The sequence below is a fragment of the Ceratotherium simum genome, chromosome 8 (genome assembly GCF_057802395.1).
Source record: "Ceratotherium simum simum isolate JZ-2026a chromosome 8, ASM5780239v1, whole genome shotgun sequence".
Taxonomy (NCBI): domain Eukaryota; kingdom Metazoa; phylum Chordata; class Mammalia; order Perissodactyla; family Rhinocerotidae; genus Ceratotherium; species Ceratotherium simum.
Window position 1 is genome coordinate 84,699,918 of NC_141907.1, and position 23,096 is coordinate 84,723,013.

Consider the following 23,096-nt stretch of genomic DNA (forward strand, 5'->3'; position numbering starts at 1 on the left):
AGGAATAAGAGCCACACACACTTTAGTTCTGTGCTACCAAGGAGACACAGCCCATTAAGTTATGAAACGATATTACTGTGAAAACCATATGTTCTTACTTGTAACATTCTCATCTTACAGCAGTTTTTTTTTTTTTTTTCTGAAAGATTGGGCCTAAAGCAAGATTCTTTGATTATAACATATCTCCATTCATCCCATTTTTTTTTTCTCAGAACACAAGAAACATTTATAAGATATTTTCACTGTATTTGTATCCAAGTCAAATGTAAAAACGTAGCTGTCTCCTGCTTCTCAAAAGTACCTAGCTCTTTTGCAAGCGGGGACAGCAGAGGAAAATGGGCATGGAAGCCTGGAGTCGTCTTTGCTGATCTCCCCTGTTTTCTCTGGCCCTGACTGAGTCCCTCCGCTGGTGGTCCACTATCGGCACAACACAGCTATGATAGGGTTTCATAGTGTCTTGCTTGTGCTTTCAAATGCCGTTATTGCTGTTTGCCTGTCTCCTCTTTGGGGACTGAGAGCCTTCTGTTTCCTCCTAACTCAGACAACAGCCAAGACAGCACGCTTCTCAGCGTGTGCTCCACAGGCCGCATTGGCAAACAGCCTGGCTCCTGGCCGCCCATCCTGAAGGCCGGAAGCACTGAGGAGACAGGAAGAACTATGCACTAGGGTTTCCCTGCACCCCATAGACAGACATCTGTTGCCCCTACTCATCAAGCTGGATGACCCATTGTTTCCCAGACATGGCCTGTGCTTTCCCACGTCCACAGTTGATTATGTTGCTTTGACTGCCCATAATGCCCAGCCCCTGCGTTTAAATGTTTTATCATCTTTCAAAGATGTCTCAAATGCCAGCCGCCACCCTGAGACATGTGCATTTCTTGCAAAATTTTGTCAGTTACGTCTCAAATGAATCTCTGTGACTCCTGATTCATGGCACTCTTAGATGACCTGACACATTCTTTCTTATACACACTTATTTACTTATTTTCCTTGTTGTTCGGGCCCTCTAATAATAAACATTAGCTATAGAATCTTAGCCAAGTTATTTAACCCACTCTAACTATTTTTTAACTCATTAAATGAGGATTACACTAGTAAACCTACCTCATGAAATCATTTTGAGGATAAATAAGTTAATGTAAGTATAGCACTTAGACTAGTGTCTGGTACATAATAAATGTTATATGCTATTATTTCCAATAATAACATTATTACACCTATCATATGTATTATAAGTAAGTATGTGGATGTCTGTGTTTTTTAAAAGAAAGTTAATTTATCCTTCCTTACATTCTCATTGCCTAACCTAGTTTCTGGTATTTAGTAGGTTCTGAATAACTGTTTTTAAATAAGTAAATGAAAAAATAAAGCCCCTTTGCCATTGTTGTAATTCTCTAGAGATTGAATTTTGCCTAAACTCAGTTGACATTACTTTAGTTTGATGAATTTCTAAGCAATTCAACTTTTTAGTGAGGAACATGTCTTTATAAAACTTCAAAATGTCCTCAAACACAGGGCATAATATTTAATTTTTTATTTAGTCACTTAGCTTAGCTGTTAATAATGCAAACTCAGATAAAGCAACTCAATCCTTCTCTTACTGTTTTAATTACATGATCCATAATAATGTAGAGGGACTCAAATATCTACAAAGAATGTTAATATGTAATACTAGAAAGCTAGTTGAGCTAGTGATTCAATAATTATATTTATACGTGCTAAGCTATTGTTGGTCTCTATAGAATTTTACCCTAAACAGTTTCAGAGGCACTTTCAGACAAAATAAATAACATTAAATCCACTATCTATAGGCATATGAATTTCTTTCTATTTTTTTCTAGACTTTATTTTTTTGGAACAGCTTTAGGTTTACAACAAAGTTGAGAGGAAGATACAGAGATTTCCCATATACTCCCTGTCCCTACACATGCATAGCCTCCTCCATTATCAACATCACTCATCAGAGTGGTACATTTTTTACCAAGGATGAACCTACATTGATACATGATAATCACCCAAAGTCCATGGTTTACCCTAGGGTTCACTTTTTAAGTTGTACATTCTATGAGTTTGGACAAAAGTATAACAACATATATCCATCATTATAATATCGTACAGAGTATTTCCACTGCCCTAAAAATCCTCTATGCTCTGACTATTCATCTCTCTCCCCACCCTACCTTAGCAACCACAGATCTCTTTATTGTCTCCATGGTTTTGCCTTTTCCAGAATGTCATACAGTTGGAATCTATAGTATGTAGCCTTTTCAGATTGGCTTCTATCGTTAATATGCATATAAGTTTCCTCCGTGTCTTTTCATGGCTTATTAGCGCATGTCTTTTTAGCACTGAATAATATTCTATTATCTGGATGTACCACATTTTATTTATCCATTCACCTACTGAAGGACGTCTTGGTTGCTTCCAAGTTTTGGCAATTATGAATAAAGCTGCTATAAACATCCATGTGCAGGTTTTTATGTGGGCCTAAGTTTTCATCTCCCTTGGGTGAATGCCAAGAAGCATGATTGCTGGATTGTCTGGTAAGAGTATGTTTAGTTTTGTAAGAAACCGCCAAACTGTCTTCCAAAGTAGCTATACCATTTTGCATTCCCATCAGCAATGAATGAGAGTTCCTGTTACTCCACATCCTTGTCAGCATTTGGTGTTATCACTGTTCTGGATTTTGGCTATTCTATTAGGTGTAGGTAAATTAAAACAACAATAACTCAATAACAGCAATGAGTTATTGTTGTTTTAATTTACATTTCCCTGAAGACATCTGATATGGAGTATCTTTTCATATGCCTATTTGCTGCCCCTATATCTTCTTTGAGGAAGTGTCTGTTAAGGTCTTTGACCCATTTTTTTGGTTGGTTTGTTTATTATTGTTGAATCTTAAGAGTTCTTTGCATATTTTGTTTAACTGTCTTTTATCAGACGTGTCTTTTGCAAATATTTCCTCCCAGTCTGTGGCTTGTCTTCTAATTTTCTTGATGTTGTCTTTCACAGAGCAGAAGTTTTTAATGTTAATGAAGTCCAGGTTATCAACTATTTCTTTCATGGATCATGCCTTTGGTGTTGTATCTAAAAAGGCATCAACATACCCAAGGTCACCTAGGTTTTTCCTGTGTTATCTTCTAGAAGTTTTATGGTCGTGCATTATACATTTAGTTCTAGGATCCATTTTGAGTTAACTTTTGTGAAGGGTGTAAGATCCATGTCTAGATTCATTTTTTGCATGTGGATGTCCAGTTGTTCCAGCAACACGTTTTGAAGAGACTGTCTTTGCTCCATTGTGTTGCGTTTGTTGCTTTGTCCAAGATGAGTTTACCATATTTATAGGGGAATTTCTTTTTAATTTAAAGAGACTATTTTAAGGTTTATATATCCTATTGTGAAAACATTCTTCAGTCAAATGCCATGGCCTGCCATTTGGAAATGAATAGCTGTCTACATTTAGGATCAGAAAAATCCTTCTCAAATGATATGTAAAGAGAAAGCTGAAGATAAACTGCATTAGGCAAATTTACTTAAGCTTCGTGGAAGGTTACACACTCATGGAGTTACTTCCAGGTGAGAATGGATATTAGACACACTGATTTCCATTGGACTACTCAGAAAAAAGTTTTTTCAAATAGCTCTTAGTAATAGTCAACACAAATGTTAATCTGGCTACGTCTTCACTAACTCCAATCTGCCAACTTGGAAACATGTAAATCCATCCATTATTTAGTTTTCCTCCAAATGAAAGCATGTTTTTTAAATTTGATTTGATTAGAATATTCAAAACCACATGATGATTTATACTTTTGACATAGTGGTATTTTGTGTTTCCTCTACAGAAGTTTACCTTTTTTAACTTATGATTTGAAACTAAAACTGATTTTAAGATTTTAGAATTGTCAATAGCAAAACTTTACACTGGTGTCTGGTCTATGCTTTTGTTCTTGTTATGGGAATAGAAAATCAGAGTTAGGGTAATGAATGCAGCAATCATAGTTCATGGTTCATTAAAGCCAAGTCTTTAATCAGTTCTTGACTACTCACCTTATATGTTGAATCTCATCGATGGCCAATTTCTCCTTCCCTACTCTTAGCGCACCTGGTAAGAAACACCCCTCTGACTTAGCACCTGTCCTCCTACACATCTTTTTACGCTGGAAAAAAAGGCAAATTGTTTTAATATTAGCATAAGTAAGTCATTGTGTAATAACAACATTGTAAAATCAAATGTAAGTCATTTGAGAATTAAACACTGTAGAATCATTTGAAAGACCCCTCTCCTCACCAACCCTGCTAACATCCAGCTCTTAGGGTACATTATATATCATAGTCTATGGGAATGGTACCCTAGGAGAATCTTATTGTACAGCCTACACAACTATACCCAGGAGTCCTGCTTAATTTCCATTTGCTTAATTGGTCCAATATTGACCCATAATCACATCTGTCTTATGATTCCTCATACTTAAAAATAGAGATAATTTTTAAAAATCATTGTAAGCTACAAAAAATCACTACTTGGAGATCTTTATTTTTGTTCTTTATATGCCAGCTTGAACACAACTGATCTTCATTCAATCTTATAATTGAACATAAATTCTGACATAAACATAATTTAGTAGTATGAAAAAATAGAGTGACATAAAAATTCATTCTTTAATAAAATAATGATTTTAATGAACATAATAGAGATGATAGTTGTTGAGTGCTTTTAATGTGCTAAGTACTTATATGTATTTTCTTATTTAATTTTGACAGTAACCCTGTGAGGTAAGGTATGGTTATGCTCATTTCTACCTCCAGAGAGACCAGGAGAGAGGGGTGTGCTGAGCTCATGTGGGTAATGAATGGGAGAGCAGGATTTGAATCCAGACCTGTCTGACAATACTTGTGGACTCACACACTTGACCCAGATAACCTACACGTATTATAAATGGCGTGTTTAACAGCAATCTCAATCATCATCCACTATCTAGAGATGTTTCCAATACTCCATAGTAGGGGTACAATAAGCAAATGTTGACTCCACTCTTCGTATCACAATTCCACACGTTCTCCCCAAAATTCACCTGCTTCTTTGATTGGGTGACTTTGCTCTTTGCCCTCTGCAGATGGCTCGCTCAACCTAGCTTTTGCTTGTGCCATTCTCCTTACCAAGAACACCCACATTCTTTCCTCTTACACCACTTCATTTATTGTTTATTCATCCACTAGCTCAACAAGCACGCATTAGCTCCTAGGACTAGAGTCAAGATTTACCTCTCAAATTCTACCCATCCTTCAAATTCCAGCTCCAGTTACTCCAACCTAGAATGATTTCATTCTTCTTATCTCCTATTGCACTCTTTAGTCAAACTAAACACTTAAGAAACTACAATTGTTTCATGCATTTCACTTTTGAAATGCTAAATATTCAGCATCCTGGGAAAATATTATGTGTTACATATTTTGTACACCCCCTGGAAACTGGCCTAGAATTATGCACATAGAAAACATTTAATAAACATTTATTGACTGGTTGACTAAGGTTAGTGATAACTCATCAACCTTGAAAATATTAGATGGCGTGTCCAAACTACATACTAAGAATTTCCCAGGGCTAAGTTGTTGCATGTTTTAGTAAAATTGTCTGTAGCAGAAACTCATTCTTCTTCAAGATGGTTTAGTTGAGTTCTGAATATCATTCTGAAATTGAGTAAAGTTAATTAAGAATGATTCTCTGCCTCTTAGCTTTGACCTTTGATATATGTGATTACATCTTCCTAACTATCTTCTGACATTTTTTCTCTCTCTGTTTTTCTCTCTTTTACTAAACCCTTTCTTTCTGCTCTCTCCACTCCATTCAACTTCATTTCTAAATGATGAACACAACCATGTGGTTTTTGTTTTCAGTGTACTGTTCAGAAGCACCTAATACCAATCAATCCACTTAACTTCATGGCAAGCTTATTTTAAATCTTTTCATTTTTTAGAAAGAAATATAGTAAAATTTGATTAAATGTAATTTATAGTTTGTTGTTCAGTTGTTCGTATCTAAGCAGTTTTTTGGTATCTTTATAACTTAATTTGGATTTTGCACTTGTTCTGCTATTCATTTCTATCAGTCTGTTTTCATAGTTAAAAATCCTGTTGGATCAAATTGAAAGTTTATTTGACCATCATGCAATTAACTACCTTCTGTTTTCCCAAGTTGGTAAACTTCTTAACTTCATAAAGAAATGGGAAGACTCTCCATTTGATAGCCATATACCCCTTCCGGATATATTTTCAAGTGTTACATGAAGAAATGCAAAGGATATTTACGATGTTAGTATTATATCTTGACCTCAAACTCTCAGCTCAAATGCATGGAAAAGGTGTTTTAACCGGTGTCCTCCTCTCTGAATGTCAAGAGGTCTTTGAGGAAGTGTCCTGAAAAGAATGTTCTAAGTGTGAGAACCAGATATTGTTGAGCTGAACAGAAACTTACATAGGCATATTTGATCCCTTTCCTCCAGCCTTTGGCATCAAAGCTATAAAAAATCTTGCCCATCCCATCTCCTTCATATTTATTAAATCTACCTTCTCCATTAAATATTTTCTTTTACTAGTCCTCAATACCCTTCCCTTTGGCTATTAAAATAGCCCCCTCTTCCTCTTAACCACTATTACCAGAATTATTTTTTCTAAAATACAGGCAGGAACATGCTACCTCCCACTTTTTAGGAAATAATTACATACTCAAGAGCGTGTAAAACTTTATAAAATAAAACCTTAATGCACCACCACATCTTGACATTCAAATATATCCCTTCACGCAACCTAATCAAACCAACTAGGAGCTATTCACCAAATCTCCCTGCTGTTCGGTCATGCTCACCCATCGGCCAAGAATTGCTTCCTCCCTTTTTTGCAGATTAAAACCATGCTTATCCTTTAAGACTGAGCTTGAATACCACCTACTCTGAAATGTTCTCTGTTCCATCCACCCAATGGAAATGATTACATGTTTCTCTCTATCTGTAGCATTTTGCAAGTATACGTATATTTTAAAAGTTTATTTCATTTTGTCTTACCTATATTCCTTCTTTTCCTCACTGATTGTAAAATATTTGAGGTTTGGGATCATGAAATTTTCTTCTTTGTATATTCCACATTGCCCGGGACAGTGCTTTGTGCCTGTGAGCTCTGGATGTTATCACTTGCCATCTCCATGGCCCTTGCCTGCAGTAAAGCACTCTTTTACTGAGATCTTTAACTCGTTTTTTGAAAAACAAATCTTAAGCACAGTTGCCCTATGCATGTCATGGTTCTTGAAACTCTATACATGATGCCTTCCATTCTTGACTTCCATTCTCTTCTTTAAGGTTCTTCAATCCGTTATGAATTCACACCGTTTCATTGTAATTCTCCTCACTAGGATCACCGGTGACCTTGATTAAAAAATCTTGTGAACTGTTTTCAGAACTTTTCTTTTCTGCTCTTGGTGAAGCATTGAATATTGTGATCTACTTGAAATCCTCTGTCTTAGTCCGTTCAGGCTGCTGTAACAAAAATTCTATAAACTAGTAGCTTATAAACAACAAAACATTTATTGCTCACAGTTCTGGATGCTGGGAAGTCCAAGATCATGATTCCAGCAGATTCGGTGTCTGGTGAGGGCCCTCTTCCTGCTTCATAGATGGTTATTTTCTCTCTATGTCTTCATATAGCAGAACAGGTGAGGGATCTCTGTGGGTCTCTTTTATAAGGGCACTAATCCCATTCATTAGGGCCCTGCCCTCCTGCCCTAATCACCTCTCAAAGGCCCCACCTCCTAATACCCTCACCTTGAGGGTTATAATTTCAACATATAAATTTTGGGGTGGACACAAACATTCTATCTAAAGCATCCTCTCTCCTGATTTTTCTGATACCTCTCCCTCCAGGGTTTCTTTTCCTCTATGACTGTTTCTTCCAGTATCTTTTGCTAAATCCTAGAATCTAGACCTCAGAATAGTTTGGAGAAAATGACATTTCCAGGAATCGTCATGATATTGATAGAAAGACAATGCAGGGATACGATGACCTAGCGGAAGCACATCCCGTGAGAAGAGAAGAGGGACAGCATGGACCAGGAAGAGCCAGTGTAAAGAGGATTGGACAGTATAGACAGACCATAGGCTACATTTAAAAACAACTCTTGCTTGGAAAAATATCCAGATTATTACATTTTTATCATGAGATATTGTTTTAGTATTATATCAATGTATGAACAAGAGAATAAACTAGTCATCCACAGGTCCCTTTCAGACTTTGGATTCTATAGTTTAAATGAAGATAACTATTTTTTTTTATGTTTGCAACTACAATCCTTATAAAGGGATGGATTTTAATTTTATCTTTCCCATTTTAGTGACAGAGATGGCTGAAGTCAAACCAAGCATGTGGTCCAGTAAAGTCACTGATACCTCATAGATGAAGCCACAACTATGCAGGGTTTGAAACAAACACTTAAAATAGGTCTAGAGTGTGGTTAAAAGGGTCAGGTGGCCAACCCTGAAGCTCACAACTGTAGTTAGAGCTGCATTGTGGGCAAAGATTAAGACAAAAGCTGTCAGCCCAAGACCAGGGCTTCTGGGTCGTTACCCCAGGAGGCTAGCTGAAGGGTGGCCTGAGAATGAGAGAAGGGCTGGGTGGGCACACCTAACAAGTTGAAGTCAGAACAAGAGATGTGCCAGCTACAGAGGCCAACCCTCCAGAATCTTTCAAAAGCTAAATTTTTCAAATTTGTTTTCCTAAGTTTGAGAGAGCAGGTTTCAATATTCCTGCTGTTTCTTTCTCCCTTTCTATAAACTTTCAGGTGAAAACATCGCTTGTCCCCTTGGCACTTGTTCTTTCCACTTCACTAGACTCTCCTTGTTGGTCACAGTTAGAAAATTGACTCACTCATTGTGTAGAATCAGACTGCCAGCCTTTGTCACCTGGACGAAGGGTCTTGTCATCACCCAGTTTTCTATCATAAGATTCTGTCTAAAAAATAGAGCATATTTCCTCAGGTTATTCTAACTAAATTTTGGCCCATATCAAGGAAAATGTTCACTTTTCTCCTCCTATCCAAGTTTAACAGCTCCACATCTACTTTATTCTAGTTCATTCCTCTCCCAATCTTGAGCAGTGTTCCTATTTAATCTTCACACTCAGGATTCAGATTTCTATCATGTAAAAAGAAACTTTCATTAGAAATTCTATGAATCTGCTTCTAGACCATCTTCCTCTATGGCCTAAGGAGAAACAGATTCTCTTAGAAGATGTGATGAGAGCTAAGATATCACACTCCTACAGTGTGCCCTGGGACTCTTGTTTTGAGACTCTATGTCTGCTGTTATTCATGGCTGTAGTGTAATATTGTTCATTATTCTTAACATTTAATAAAGATTATTCTTTATGATTTCAATTGAAATATTATCTCAGATTCTGCAGCCTAGTGCATTCATTTGGGTAATATACAAAAAATATTACAGGGTCAATTTGTTACTCTTCAAACATATATGTATCTTTTTATTCTCATTCCAAGGACTGCCATGTTAAAGGTGGCAAAATCATTTATAATCAACACTTTGGAAAGTTGGGGAAGAGTTGGGCTAATTACAGTATCTTCAGAATCTCATGAAAAGATTTAGAAACCAACTGCCACGTGAAGATTGTTTTTATTCACTGCCTCAGAATCAGAATGTTATGATCAATTTGTACAGAACTAGATGCCAAAGCCATGTACAGCTTTATATACCTCTTTTTAGTTTATTTTGATAATGAACGATTTTAATTATATTAAATATTGTGTGCTGCAAGGACTATCTATGGGCTTTAACATTACATTGAGCATGTTCAGCTAATACATTTTATTGTTGAAGCTGGAGTTTTCATTCAGAGAAGTGGGAATCAAGGCAAGTGTCAAGATAATTTTTTAATCCAAACTCCTCATCCAAAAAAGCAAATGAATAAACCTTTGCCCTGAATTTCTTAATTCTCTATTTCACCTGTAAGGACTAAGTTTATTGTAGTGAAATAAATAAAATATTGTATTCCAATCATTTTATTATTTTTCTTCCTCTCCCAGTAAAAATGTGATATTTTTGAGAGTAGGAATTGTATCTCTTTTTTCATTTTTTACTTATTTTCCTTAGTTGCTAACAGAGTATTTAGCACATAGTAGGCCTGCATAAATATTTGATAAATGAATGAATAAAGTGAGACTCCAACCCCAGAAAAAGAAACTTGTTAAAGAATTAAATATCTCTTTTTCCCTTATTCTTATCCTCTCTATTAGCTTGTAAATTATAGAGGTGTTTTTAATTAAAAAAATCATACTGCCACACTTTGATCACATAGAAAGTTTATATTCCAGTTCTTTTGCTGTCACAGCAGAACTTCTAGAGGCACACAGCTGAGAGAATTCAGTTAAATAACCATTGGTTCATTATTGGTGATTCCTCCAACAAACCAGTGTCGTCACCATGCTTGCTTAAATGTTGATCTACGTTTTGTATGATGAGGGAAAGTCTAACATGGAGATTACATTTATTGAGTGCTTACTATGTGGTAGGTGTGATATGTGTTCTACTTACATTATTCTAATTTAACCCTCGCAGCACAATGATGGCATAGATATTGCTATCCACATGTTGCAGGATAGAATATTGAGATTTAGAGTAAAGTATATTGCCCAATGTCACACAGCGAATAGATAATAGAGTTACGATTTGTTCTTAGACTTAAAAATCCATGCTCTCTCCGCTGCACCACACAGCCAAGTGTTAAGGTGCTTAGACACAGTGCCATCATACTTGTCTCTGAAGCTATCACTGATTTCATTCAACAGTTACTGATATATCACTAGATCTAACATATTTTTCAAAATAAATATGATTGTAAGTGTAAGGAACTCAAGTAAAAAACATTTGTTTTTTAGTGTAAATATTTCTAAAGATCTTTTTATTCCTGAGAAAACTACTCTCTGCATATTCTGATTATACAAATACTTTGCATAACATTTATGAAAGTGCTCAAATCAGTCAACCTTGGCTGTTTTTTAAATTTGGAAGCTTCTTCCTTTGAGACATTATTGGGCTGGTATGTTTGTTTGTACAAATGTCATATAGCTTAGGTTATGACATAAAAATGATTCCATTATGTTTCAACCTCAGTACACACATGTGCACCTACACACTCGCCCATGGTCTCTTTGTTAATTTACACTGAGTTTGAGCTCATAATGTCTAGGCTTGTGAATAGTATATAGGAAGTTTTCACATAGTTCCTGAAATCTTTGAAAACCATTCCCATTATTCAACTAGTAAAAACTTTCTTGATATGATTGTAAGAATATTATGGATTTTTTTTTATGTATTCTTGATCTACCTTTTGAAATATAGAGGTCAGGCTAATTCAAACAAAGAATGGCTATATTAAACAATGCTTTTAATACCAAAGCATGCAAATATCAATCAACGTGTCAATCTCCCTAGTAAAGTTACATGATTTTTCATATCAACATTTGATTGAGTCCACCAAGGGAAAAATATGATTAAATAGAAAATGAACTTCTGCATCAGGCTCACTAAAAAAATACTAAAGAGATTTTTCTTTTCAAGATTCCACTGGAAGTCAGACTGTGCTGCTTCTCTGGATGTCATTAGTTTAAAAAAACAAAGAAGAAGAAGAAATTCCATTGGGCTTCCATTGGCCAAAGTGGTTGACAAACCAAATTGATGAAGGCAATATTGCAGGTCAAATACCCTTGCATAAGAAGGCTGTTATAAATTTAATAATGCTTTAATATGGATGCTTCTAATTTTTAGAGAGACATTCCAGATGCAGAGCAAATGGCCTAATCATTTCAATAAATTTTATTAAGAACAAAGACATAGATCATTTGAATAATTACTTGGAGTTGGTGGTAACCAAATGTGACCTGTGTTAATGCACACAAGCTCCATCTGTGTCCTAGATGCTTTTACACGAATACAACTATCACTAGCACTGCTTAGCTTTCTCTACAAGCACCAGTGTGTTCCACTACTGTAGACCTCATGTCTTTTTTAGAGATTATAAACAAAGACTAGCAGTTCCAGAGATAGCACGTTTCTGTCCTTTCTTAGTAATTCTCCCTTCTAAATGTAGTAGAACTGATTTCAGAAAGACAAACATAAATTCCCTTACTTTTTTTTTTCTCTTTTTAAAGATAGAAAAGAAAATAAATCACTTTACAATTTCACTGTCTTCCACTGTATTATAATATTTGAGGTAATTAAGAATGCCTTAGAACTGGTAAAAGATACCAAAATGTTAAAAAGAAGCAAAGCTCATGGTTTTTAGGAGAAAGAGTTGTGTTCACTTTTATTTGGGAGTTCTTTGTTGCACCTAAATTTCATGATTATTGCTTTGAGTCTTAAAGTAGTTTCATTTTTAAATCAATTTATTATTTATTATAAATGTTCTATTGCTGTAGTTGTACTTTTAATACTACGTGTCATTGAACAATTATAGATGGCACAAATATAGTAGCTGAGATATGTAATATAATCAAAGAATTTAAATAAAAACCTTGAAACTATCTTATTTCCACAAGTATTAACTTTCTATTTGGTATATGTAAAAATACAGATTTATTAAGATTAATGAATTATTGAAAATTACATTTATTTTTTTTCAGATCCAAGAAGTTGGCAGAAATAATGAACAAGAAAGTGACTATGAAGAGGATTTTACCTCATTTTCTACATATTCTCCCAGTAAGTGCTCCTATATGTTATGTATGTATGTATATATGTAACATTTCTATTAAGGCATGTGCAACTGGTAAAGTAAGACTGAAGAGAGCATGGGAAAGCGTGGAGAGCATGGAAACATATTTAATTAACTGAATGACTTTTAATTTATACTATGGTAGAGCTATTACTACAGTATCTTGCTAGTTTAAATACTTCTAATAAGTTCAATATTTAATAATCAAACAACAGGTTTTTCTACCCAGAGAGAATATGCAAGTCAAGCTGATGTAAATATTCGGACCATTTGACAGCTATATTTTTTTCAATTTGTTTTTTTTAAACAAAGTCATGTTTCTTGCAGACCTTAGTTTTCTCAGCTAGGAGATGAGAAGTTTGGACTAGGACTCTCTCTGCGGTCCTCCTTGGCTGTAGTAGGACGTAATTCTGTATTCTAATGCCTGAAGACTAATTTAGAATCTTCCTACGTGTACGATACTCTACCCATTATGCCAGATTTCACTAGTATACAATAGCTTGCTCAACATCTTCACCAGCATGTCTGATAGGTGTCTCCCACCCAACATTTCCAAACCTGAAAACCCTAATTCCTGCCACTCTCAAACCTGCTCTACTTGCTGATTGCGCCATCTCAGTAAGTGAAGACTCCTTCCTTGTTCAATTCAGTTCAAAAACCTTGGAGTCACCCTTGGTTTTTTTTACTTTCTCTCCCACCCCATATCCAATCTGGCAGATAATAATGTGGACCCTGTCTTCAAAATACAGCCACCGTTCAGCCATTCCTCACCCCTTCATTGTTGTTTCTCCTAGGCCGCACTGTCACTAGCTCTCCCCTGGATTATTGCAATAGCACAGTGGTTCTCAATGGAGAGCTACTTTCTGCCCCCAACAGAAGATATTTGTCAATGAACAGAATTTTTTTATTGTCATGACTTGAGAAGGGAGATTTGCAACTGGCATTTAGTGGGTAGAGAACCAGAAATGCTGCTAAATGTCCTATGATGCACAGGACATGCCTCACAACACAGGGTTATCCAGTCCACAGTATCAATGGTACTGCTGCTAAGAACCTGCAACAGCACCTTCCACATTTGCCACCCTTGATTCTCTCTGCTTCCTGAAGGAGCTAATCACTCTTCTGCTCCAAATCCTCCAACACTGTCCCATCATAGGTATAATCCTTATCATCACCTGCAAGGCCCTAGATAACCTTTTTTGCTCCTATCTCTGACCACTCTCTTGCTTGTTCACAACCACAGTGGCATCTCACCCATCAAGCATGCTTTTGCCTGAGGCGTTTGCACTTTTAAGAGTGCACAGTTGAAGCTCATTTAAACATGATTGACCACTGGTTTTTCAAATGATAGCCTGACCTACAAATCAAATCAAATTAAATACAATGCCTTAGCTAGCACCCTTGGGCAAAATCAGTAAACTGCTTCAAACATTATTGTAGAACACAAAATAATACTAAATATTGAAGTAATGAATGAATGCACTAAGTTTTAAAGATATATGTGTTATGATCATTTCATCATCATTATCATGCTTGTACTAAGAAAACATTGTTTCAGTTATTCTACAGAACAGCCTCATTTCTAAAGACAGTTTGGGCCTGGAACTGTCTCACGAATGAAACCCTGAGTGACTGGACTCAGGCCTCAGGCACTTTCGCAGCAGAAGGGGTGAAGCATGAACACCCTAAGTCAGCAGATTTTCACTGGTGTCACCATTGCTATGAAGCTTGCTAAAACCCACTGACCCACTACATCAGACTCTGCAGGGCTGGATTCCAGGTTTGGGCATATCTGACGAGGACCAAGGAGACTCTGTTGCTTAGACAGTGTATACATAAAACATAACACTGACTGCATAAACATAAGGGTGGCTACAAGTAATTGCCTATAGCATGAATGCAATTCTAAGTTGATGATTGATTTGCCCAGAGAGGAATAGTGAAGCCCTTTGCCAGCCTGAGCAATAATTTTCTTTCGGTCACTGCATCAACGACTCCACCAACATTTCTAGATACTGCTCTACTTCAGGCTCAGCGTTTGGTGTTAGAGGTAGAAGAGGAATGAGATGTGTGCAGACATCTGTGAAAAACAAAAGGCCGTTGGCTCTGCCTGGGCTCGTAACAAGAGAATCTGGGTTTGCAGTTCCAGTACTGGCAGCTGAATCTTTCTTCCTTCTCAGGTGAAAGAAGAGAAGAATAAAAAATAGTATGCCATATAGAAATATGGGCCATGATTTTTCCATGTGACTAATTCTTCTCCCATTGTTGAAAAATTTCTACAGTGTAACTCTTCATTTTAAAAAATATTCCTTTTTCTCTGTACTCTGCTATTTGGCTTCTTTATCATATTTTAGTTTAGCGACACTTTAAAACAATAATTATTTGCTTTTCTATTTCACTGACAATGACAATAATTCACATGTTCCCTCCAATGTAGAGATTCCAAAGCTCGTTTTAAAATTTTGTGAATCCTTTATTTAGAGCAAAATTTTTATAAGGAAAATTTAAGCAAAAAAAAGATTTAATGTTATCACATTATAAACTTTTTTCTGTTTTCTTCCTGAGTAGTTAGAGAGCATTTATTGTGTATGATATCAAAACAAATGATGGAATCACGATTCTTAAATTAGAGGGAATTTGACTGGATCATTTGGTTGAGTTTCAGGATAGAATACACTTTATAGAACTGAGAGAACTGGGCCTTAGAAAGATTTACCTACTATTGGTGGCTTGGATACCTTCCTCATCAAAAAATATTAATACTTTTCTCAACTAATATTTTCTTTCTTTTTTTTTTTTTTTTTTGCTGAGGAAGATTTGCCCTGAGCTAACCTCATTGCCAATCTTCCTCTTTATTTTTGCTTGAGGAAGATTAGCTCTGAGCTAACATCTGTGCCAGTCTTCCTCTACTTTGTATGTGGGACACTGCCGTAGCACGGCTGGTGAGTGGAGTAGGTCTGTGGCTGGGATCTGAACCTGTGAACCCAGGCTGCTGAAGCAGAGCACACGGAACTTTAACCACTCAGCCACAGGGCTGGGCCCTCAATTAATATTTTCAAGAATTAAGATATAATCTGGTAATAAATATATATTAAAATAATAACTAAATATGAATCACAGATTTATTTTTACTGCATTATTTACAAGCAAAGTTTTATTTTTTCTTGTCTTTACCTTTTCCATCACTTACTTATTATGTCAATTATACTGTTTTCTAATAAAAATGCAGTAGTGCAGTCATACGTATGACTCTGCTCAAACAATGACTCTAGAGAATCAGAATATTCTTATATGTCTGAGTGTGTCTTATCCTGAGGTAGCAAGACATAATGGAGCTTTAACTGCTCATTTGGTAAATATTTTAAAAGCCCAAGAATTACTATTCACCAAAATTATGCATTTGTCAGCTTTCCACTGTATCAGATCATAAAAGTTTTATTAGCCTTACTACCGCTTCTCTATGATATGACAAAATAAGAAATGCCTCCAGATGGTGTGTTTAAATGACATCTTACACTCTTCATTATAAACAGCCATACAGAAGGTAGCATTTCGTCATGAAAGCAGACAGACATGCAGGCAGAGTGTGGGAGGAGCTGAGGCGCAGGAAACAGTACAGGAAACAGAAGAGAATGCATCGCGTGCGGAGGCCGAGCACAGCCTAGCAGAGGTTGGCAGTGGGAGTTCTGAGAACGAGTATGATGACTTGTATATGTTCATTCCTGGAGACAATCCGGAAATCAATTCACCAGAGCCACTCATGAGCAACAGACCACCTCTCCCCCCGCCACGACCTGTAGCTGCTGCCTTCCAACTGGAAAAACCTCACTTCACATTACAAGGTGGGTCTAAGGTTAAAACAACAACAACGAAAAAATCCTTGGACAGACTTACATAGCATGTAGTGCTGTGGCAAATCTGTACAGAGAAGATCAGCTTTTAAAAGCAAGAGCAACTTTCCTCCTGTTCTTTAACAACTAGGGCCTGGGAATCAGGCAAGAGATATCTGACGCCAAGTCCCTTCCTTCCTTCCTTCCCTCCTCACTTCCTTCCTTCCTTCCTCTTTCCTTCCTTCCTTCTTCCATTTGTTTCTCTCTCTTTCTTTTTTCCTTTAGGAACAAAGTCTCATTACAAAGCTTGAAGTAAGTAAAGAAATAAAACTTAGAAGGAACCTGTAGTTATTCACATAAAATGAACCTCAAGCATCATGTGGAAAAGTAAATGACAACTTGCTTTTGAAAAATACTCTTAGTCTTCCAGCACAAGGGAAAGGCTACTGTGTTACAGATTTGAGATGACCTTGGGCCCTTCACTGAGGTGGGAGCTGCAGGGGAAGCAAGTGGTAAAGGGTTATCACACTGCATTGAGACCAAAGTCTAAGAACACTCCAGATGTTGCGAGAGTGGAAGAACAGTTAAATGGCTGAGACGGAATTTGTTCCCAGATGCAAGAACTAAGGTGTGTGTGGGGTGGAGTGGGGGTGCAGGCAGGTCAGGGAGAATCAAGAGGAGCTTCCATATTGGGCTTATCTGCCTGGAGTGTTCAACAGCCTGAAAAACTTCCAGCCCCAGGTTCACTCTTACAGTCACTAATTATCACCCACGTTATTGATCACTATTTTGTATTTATTTTCCAAATTCATAAAGTGATCTTACAAAGAAAATTTAATAAGAAAGATGAAAGAAATATCTATTATCAAAACCCCACTTGTCACTGTACTTTAGTTCTCAAGTCCTAGAAGGCTATAAAGTACAAAAACACTGTTTCAAAAAGTGAATTTTGAAGCCATGAGATTTAGTATTTGTGTCCTTGAAGGCCCTGTCTCTATGAAGGTTCAAGTTGATCAGCATGCACCTTTACTAAGGTTGTGCATTATATTTAGAGATGGAAAGCACTGCTTAGTGGAAGTATGGAATACCTGATGGGCACTCCTCTGATTCATTCATTCATTCAACAAGTATTTATTGATTACCTCCTATGTACCAAGCTCTTATAGACCATTGCGATAGATCAGTGCAGTAGGTGTATCAATATTAGGGGTGGAGGGAGGGACATAGATTAGCAGTACACTGACAGCAAAATTCTGGTATAGTTTGCTCATTTTCACAGATGTAAATAATTTTATATAATTATTAAAATTAATTGTTAAGAAGGCAAAGTTGTCTTGTATCAGGTTAAATCTCTTAAAGGAGCTAATATTAAATCATATTTCCTAATGTAAATTTCTATGTATGGTATGTGGTTAGGAGGTCTAAGACTACTCTACCGAGAGGATTCACCAGATACCTAAGACCAAAAGTGTAATGTTGGCTAATGTATCATCTGAAAAGTACCAAATATAAAAAGCAAAATAAAACAAAAATCCACTCCTTTTGTTTAAAAACTCTATTTTTACAAATTATGCAGTGTTGCTTTTAATCTCATCTTTTCATAGGGCTGATATTGGAAGTAAATGAAAAAAATAAAATGTCAATATTTTTTCTTAAAATTCTTTGATTAAAGTCTTTGAAAGTAAGACTAGAAGCTACCACTTATTTTTTGCCAGAGGCTTTGTATGGGTTCTTTGACTTTAGCTGGTGATGCCTTCAGGAATTGCCATTCAAGGGTAGCTTCCATATGCCTTCAAGTTACTGAAAAAGAGAGGCCACCTCATCAATGCCCTAAGCATCAAATTCCCCATGATGGATTCATGGACATGTTCATTGGAGAAAACAATAATATAGAATACTTTCAGTTTATAAAGAACACACTGTCTCTTTTTATCTTCACAACAAACTTGCAAGGCAGCAATCACTGTGCTCCCTCTTTGACTCAGACCCAAGACCATAGAGCCTGTAATTAGAGTGTGGCAAATACTTCTAGGAACAGGCTTCCTGGCCTTTTGGGATTCTTCTCTTTGTAACACACTCTTGCCCCAATTATTTCAAAAATTGGAATTATAGGAGTCATTTATTTAAATCTTTATTTACTAATGTACAACCTGAATTGAGAAAGCTCAGGTTCTACTCTGACATGAAAGTATAATTTAATACATTGGGAAGTAAAAAGTAAAATGTATTATTTCTAGTGCAAGTCCAACTTTAGAAAGAGTTGGGAAGGGAGGTGGGTGGAGAAACAGAGAGTTAACAGCTCAGGAAATCAGCTCGTAAAAGTAATATTCCGCTAAAAATGAAACGCTCTAAAAGTGTTTCCCACACACTTAATCTGGTTTCACCTGTGATGCTGTCAGTGAAACAGAAGTCACGAAGTCAAATCTCAAAACCATGTTATTCGCCAGGGAAAAAGCAAGTCGTGGTCACTTTACAGTTAGTGCTAGGCATGTAGGCAATTAAGACTTCCTGGGTTAAACCAACTGAAACAATGAGACCTAAGACTCTCTTGGGAGATGATCCTGGTCTCTCCTCATAAGCCAACCCAAAACAGTCGCTGAACCTTCTTATAATAATATCCTTTTATTCTGCTCTACAACTTTTCTTTCTCTTTTGCTCCTAAGTTTTTCCACTAAAATATCTGTAAGTAAACAAATTTTTTGGTCAAATTCTCACCAAAAAGAAAAGAGGATAGTTCTCCCTTAGTTCATGTGCATAAATCTCTCAGGACAATATAGACAAGCAACAGTTTTTCAGTCAATAACTGAAATCCTTTCCATTTCATTGTTTTCGTTAATACTTTAAACAAAACATTTGTCAAAGGGCAAATTAAAAAAAAAAATAATCTCGTTGACCTGGCAGAGAGCCATCAAAATTGTTCTCAACTTATTCATTATTCGTTACTCAAAGTATATGAGATCTTTGTCTTCTAAATAACTGCTACTAAAATATTTAATACATTCTTATAAAAATATGTAAAGATTTTACGAAGTATGACAACCGTAAAAGATTATTTATTGTTTTCATGTGAATTAATCTTCAATCCACTGATTATCCATGCCATCTTTTATGTCATGAACCCTACTTTCAGTCTCCTTTATCTAAGAATGAGGTTCACGTTGGCTTGTAGAAATCAAGAGTTGCATTTTTGAAGTTCAATTTTTCATAGCCAGAGTGAGCCTTACTGTTAGAAAGCAAGCAATGGTGCTTTTGGCTATTCCTCTCTGTCATTTTCAGAGAAGCTGAATTTTAGGCAGAATACTCAGTGCAAGCCCTATGAAAGGTAAAATGACTTCAAATGAAAAAAATCTAAGAGTATTATGCTTAAAAAACACAAGTTTTCAAAGCATTTGGAATTTGAGGCTTAGTTTTATAACTCAATTTTCCTGATATTAAATCATTTGTAAACTATGTGGAAAATATTTATATGCTTATTTATATGTTTTCAAAGAAATCTATGTCAAACTTTTTCTTAACAAACTTAACAATTACAAACTGCAGTTAGTATGTTATATGTTAGTTATGTTATGTTAGTAAATTATATGGTTCACTTTTCTCTTTTTGCAATTTAGAAGATAACATATAAATTACTTTTTGGGAGGTTCAAGCAAGTGACAGATGGACGTCAATAATATTGCATATAATAGAAGAGTAACCACCATCTAAATATTTCATAAGTAGGGAAAATGTTGGAAGGCCAAATGGAAACAAGTGATCCGGGTGCAAGACAGGAAACAGGAGGTGAACCTAAAGAGGAAGAAGAAAAGAAAGAAGATGACAAGGAGCAGGAGGAGGAAGAAGATCCATACACTTTTGCTGAGATTGATGACAGTGAATATGATATGATATTGGCCCACATGAGTACAAAGAAAAAAATTGGAAGTCGATCTTTCATTATAAACAGACCTCCTGCCCCTACACCTCGACCTACAAATATCCCTCCAAAAGAGGAAACCACACCTTACATAGCTCAAGGTAATGTTTTTTGTTATTGATGTTGTTGCTTGTTTATGTGTATGTGAGGGGGTGTGCTCTTTTTTGATGAGGTCTAAAACCCCAAAGATGAAAATTATCTTTTCAAGTCACTGGTGAGTTGTATTGGCCCATATTTAAATTTAGAAACACAGTGAATACGGAAAATAAGAATAATGTAACGTTCCGGTTTCTAATTCTTCATTAAGAAGGATAATTTGGGGGCCGGCCTGGTGGCGCAAGTGGTTAAGTGCTCATGCTCCTCTGCGGCGGCCCGGGGTTCGCGGGTTCTGATCCCAGGCGCACACCGATGCACTGCTTGGCAAGCCATGCTGTGGCGGCGTCCCATATAAAGTGGAGGAAGATGGGCACAGATGTTAGCCCAGGGCCAGTCTTCCTCAGCAAAAAGAGGAGGATTGGCAGATGTTAGCACAGGCCTGATCTCCTCACACACAAAAAAAAGAAGGATAATTTTGACAAACTGTCCAAAGCACAGGAAACCGTAGCACGTGTGGAGAAAGTCTGTTTGACATTTCTTCCAATACAAGAAAAGAAGGTAGGTACTTTGTTTTTTACCCCTAATTCTGTTTAAGATAAATTTAAAAGCCTAAAAGGTTTTGAATACTAGAATCAGATTTGCAACCCCAATTCCTCTGATAATTGTGCTTCATCCCAATGATTAAGATTCACTTCATCTATCATAGAATTTCTCCTGCATTTTAGACTTCAATTCTTTCTCATTCTCTACTCAGTTGGATCTAAATAAAAAATTAACAAATCCCTAGAGCTTGTTATCTGTAGCTCAAGCAGGATGTCTTAACTCTACTGTTACTTCCTAACACTCTTGGATCCTCTGTTTGGTTTGTGCGCTCCATGAGTCCGTAGTGTCTAAGAGATGACTTTTATTCATCAGCGCATTGTATGCGCATGCACTGCGTGCCTTTGTGGACTAAGATACCATCCTGGGGACTGAGAATATGGAGTAAAATAATGTCTCTTTCCTTGAGGAGTTCCTAGGAGACAGATATGCAAATAAATACATAGAGTACTATGTGGCACTTTCTTAGAGATTTTTGAACAAAATGTTTGGAATCAAACAAAATGTTTGGGTGACAACTAAAACTGAGAGGCAATGGAGTATACATTCAAATAATCTCAACTAAGTACAGAAACAGAACATTTAAATGTATACCACAAATCCACCCAAAAGGAACACAGATACTCATCTGTGCTTAATGTGTTCAAAAGAAACCATTTTATTGCTTAAGCAGTATGTATTGAGAGATTTGCATAAGAAAATTTAGCTAGTATTTACAAAGTTATTTACCAGTGTACAATATGCTTACTTAACAGTGATCTACTGCTGATAATTCAAGGAGCTATTAAAAATCAGGAAACAATAACAAATTAATAAATGTTTCAGCTAAAATAAAATGTTAACTGGAACACTTATCTAGATTATCAGGGCAGGGAATAATAAGCTGTAGTTAGTAATTCTCAGGTCGTCTGACATGGCGACCTCTAGGATAGTACCAGCTCTTTGACAAAGGTGCTAACATCCCAATAAATGTTGTTTCAAGAGAGGATCTGTATAGCTCAATACCAGAATGTAGTGATGTTCTAGAAATTTTTGAAAAGATACATCGTCTTCTGTATCGCAACCCTTAGGGAGTTCTCAGAATCACGAGCATGGACTCCCATGCTGTGTTGTTCTACTTTTTCACTTTGTCTTCTCATCCTTCTATTGGCTGTCATATTCTTGTTATCGTGAGCTCTTACTTATTCTCTATTTGCTCTTTTTTATACCATTCTTTTCTCTTTCTTTTGTTGTGCTGGAGGCAGTGTAATTCAATATCTTTGTTGTTTTTGTTTCATTTTGCTTTGATTTGAGTTTTCAAATTTCTGAGATTTTTATTTGCCTTCAGTTCTCCTATTGTCTCTATTATCTTTGCTTGTTGTTGTTTGTGCTGTCTGGAATGCCTGAAACTGCAGTCAAATATCCAGCTATTCATAGCTGTGCTTTCATGTTGAAGAAGGAAGCACCAAAAACCTGCGAGAAAACTCTGATTGTCAGCTTGTGGACTGTGTTGTAGGGTAATGGGGAAGTGACCAGCTTTTTCATAGAATTACCCCGAAATCTTAATTTATGTGGATCTATTCTCCTATGCTTTTGTGTGTGTGTGTGTGTGTGTGTGTGAGGAAGATCAGCCCTGTGCTAGCATCTGCCAATCCTCCTCTTTTTGTTTTTTTTTTTGCTGAGGAAGATTGGCCCTGGGCTAACATCCGTGCCCATTTTCCTCCACTTTGTATGGGACGCTGCCACAGCATGGCTTGCCAAGCGGTGCGTCAGTGGGCACCTGGGATCCGAACCGGCAAACCCCGGGCCGCCGCAGTGGAACACATGCACCCAACCGCTTGTGCCACTGGGCCGGCCCCTCTCCTATGCTTTTCAATTTTTCTAGAATAAAATCCAACTAACTCCAG

The 23,096-nt window shown here is 36.6% G+C and overlaps 1 protein-coding gene across 5 annotated transcripts in view; it reads left to right on the top strand.

Moving 5' to 3' along the window:
• The window catches only part of BANK1 (B cell scaffold protein with ankyrin repeats 1), a 313,509-nt gene that overhangs the window by 248,267 nt on the left and 42,146 nt on the right, over positions 1-23,096 (top strand). For 3 of the 5 annotated variants that reach the window (XM_087434645.1, XM_087434643.1, XM_087434647.1), the window contains exons 8-10: positions 12,680-12,758; positions 16,305-16,613; positions 20,319-20,615. In XM_087434645.1, the coding sequence (XP_087290771.1) occupies positions 12,680-12,758; positions 16,305-16,613; positions 20,319-20,615 (685 nt within the window). The remainder of the gene's footprint in view (positions 1-12,679; positions 12,759-16,304; positions 16,614-20,318; positions 20,616-23,096) is intronic. The other 2 variants (XM_087434644.1, XM_087434646.1) reach the window with 2 other exon arrangements.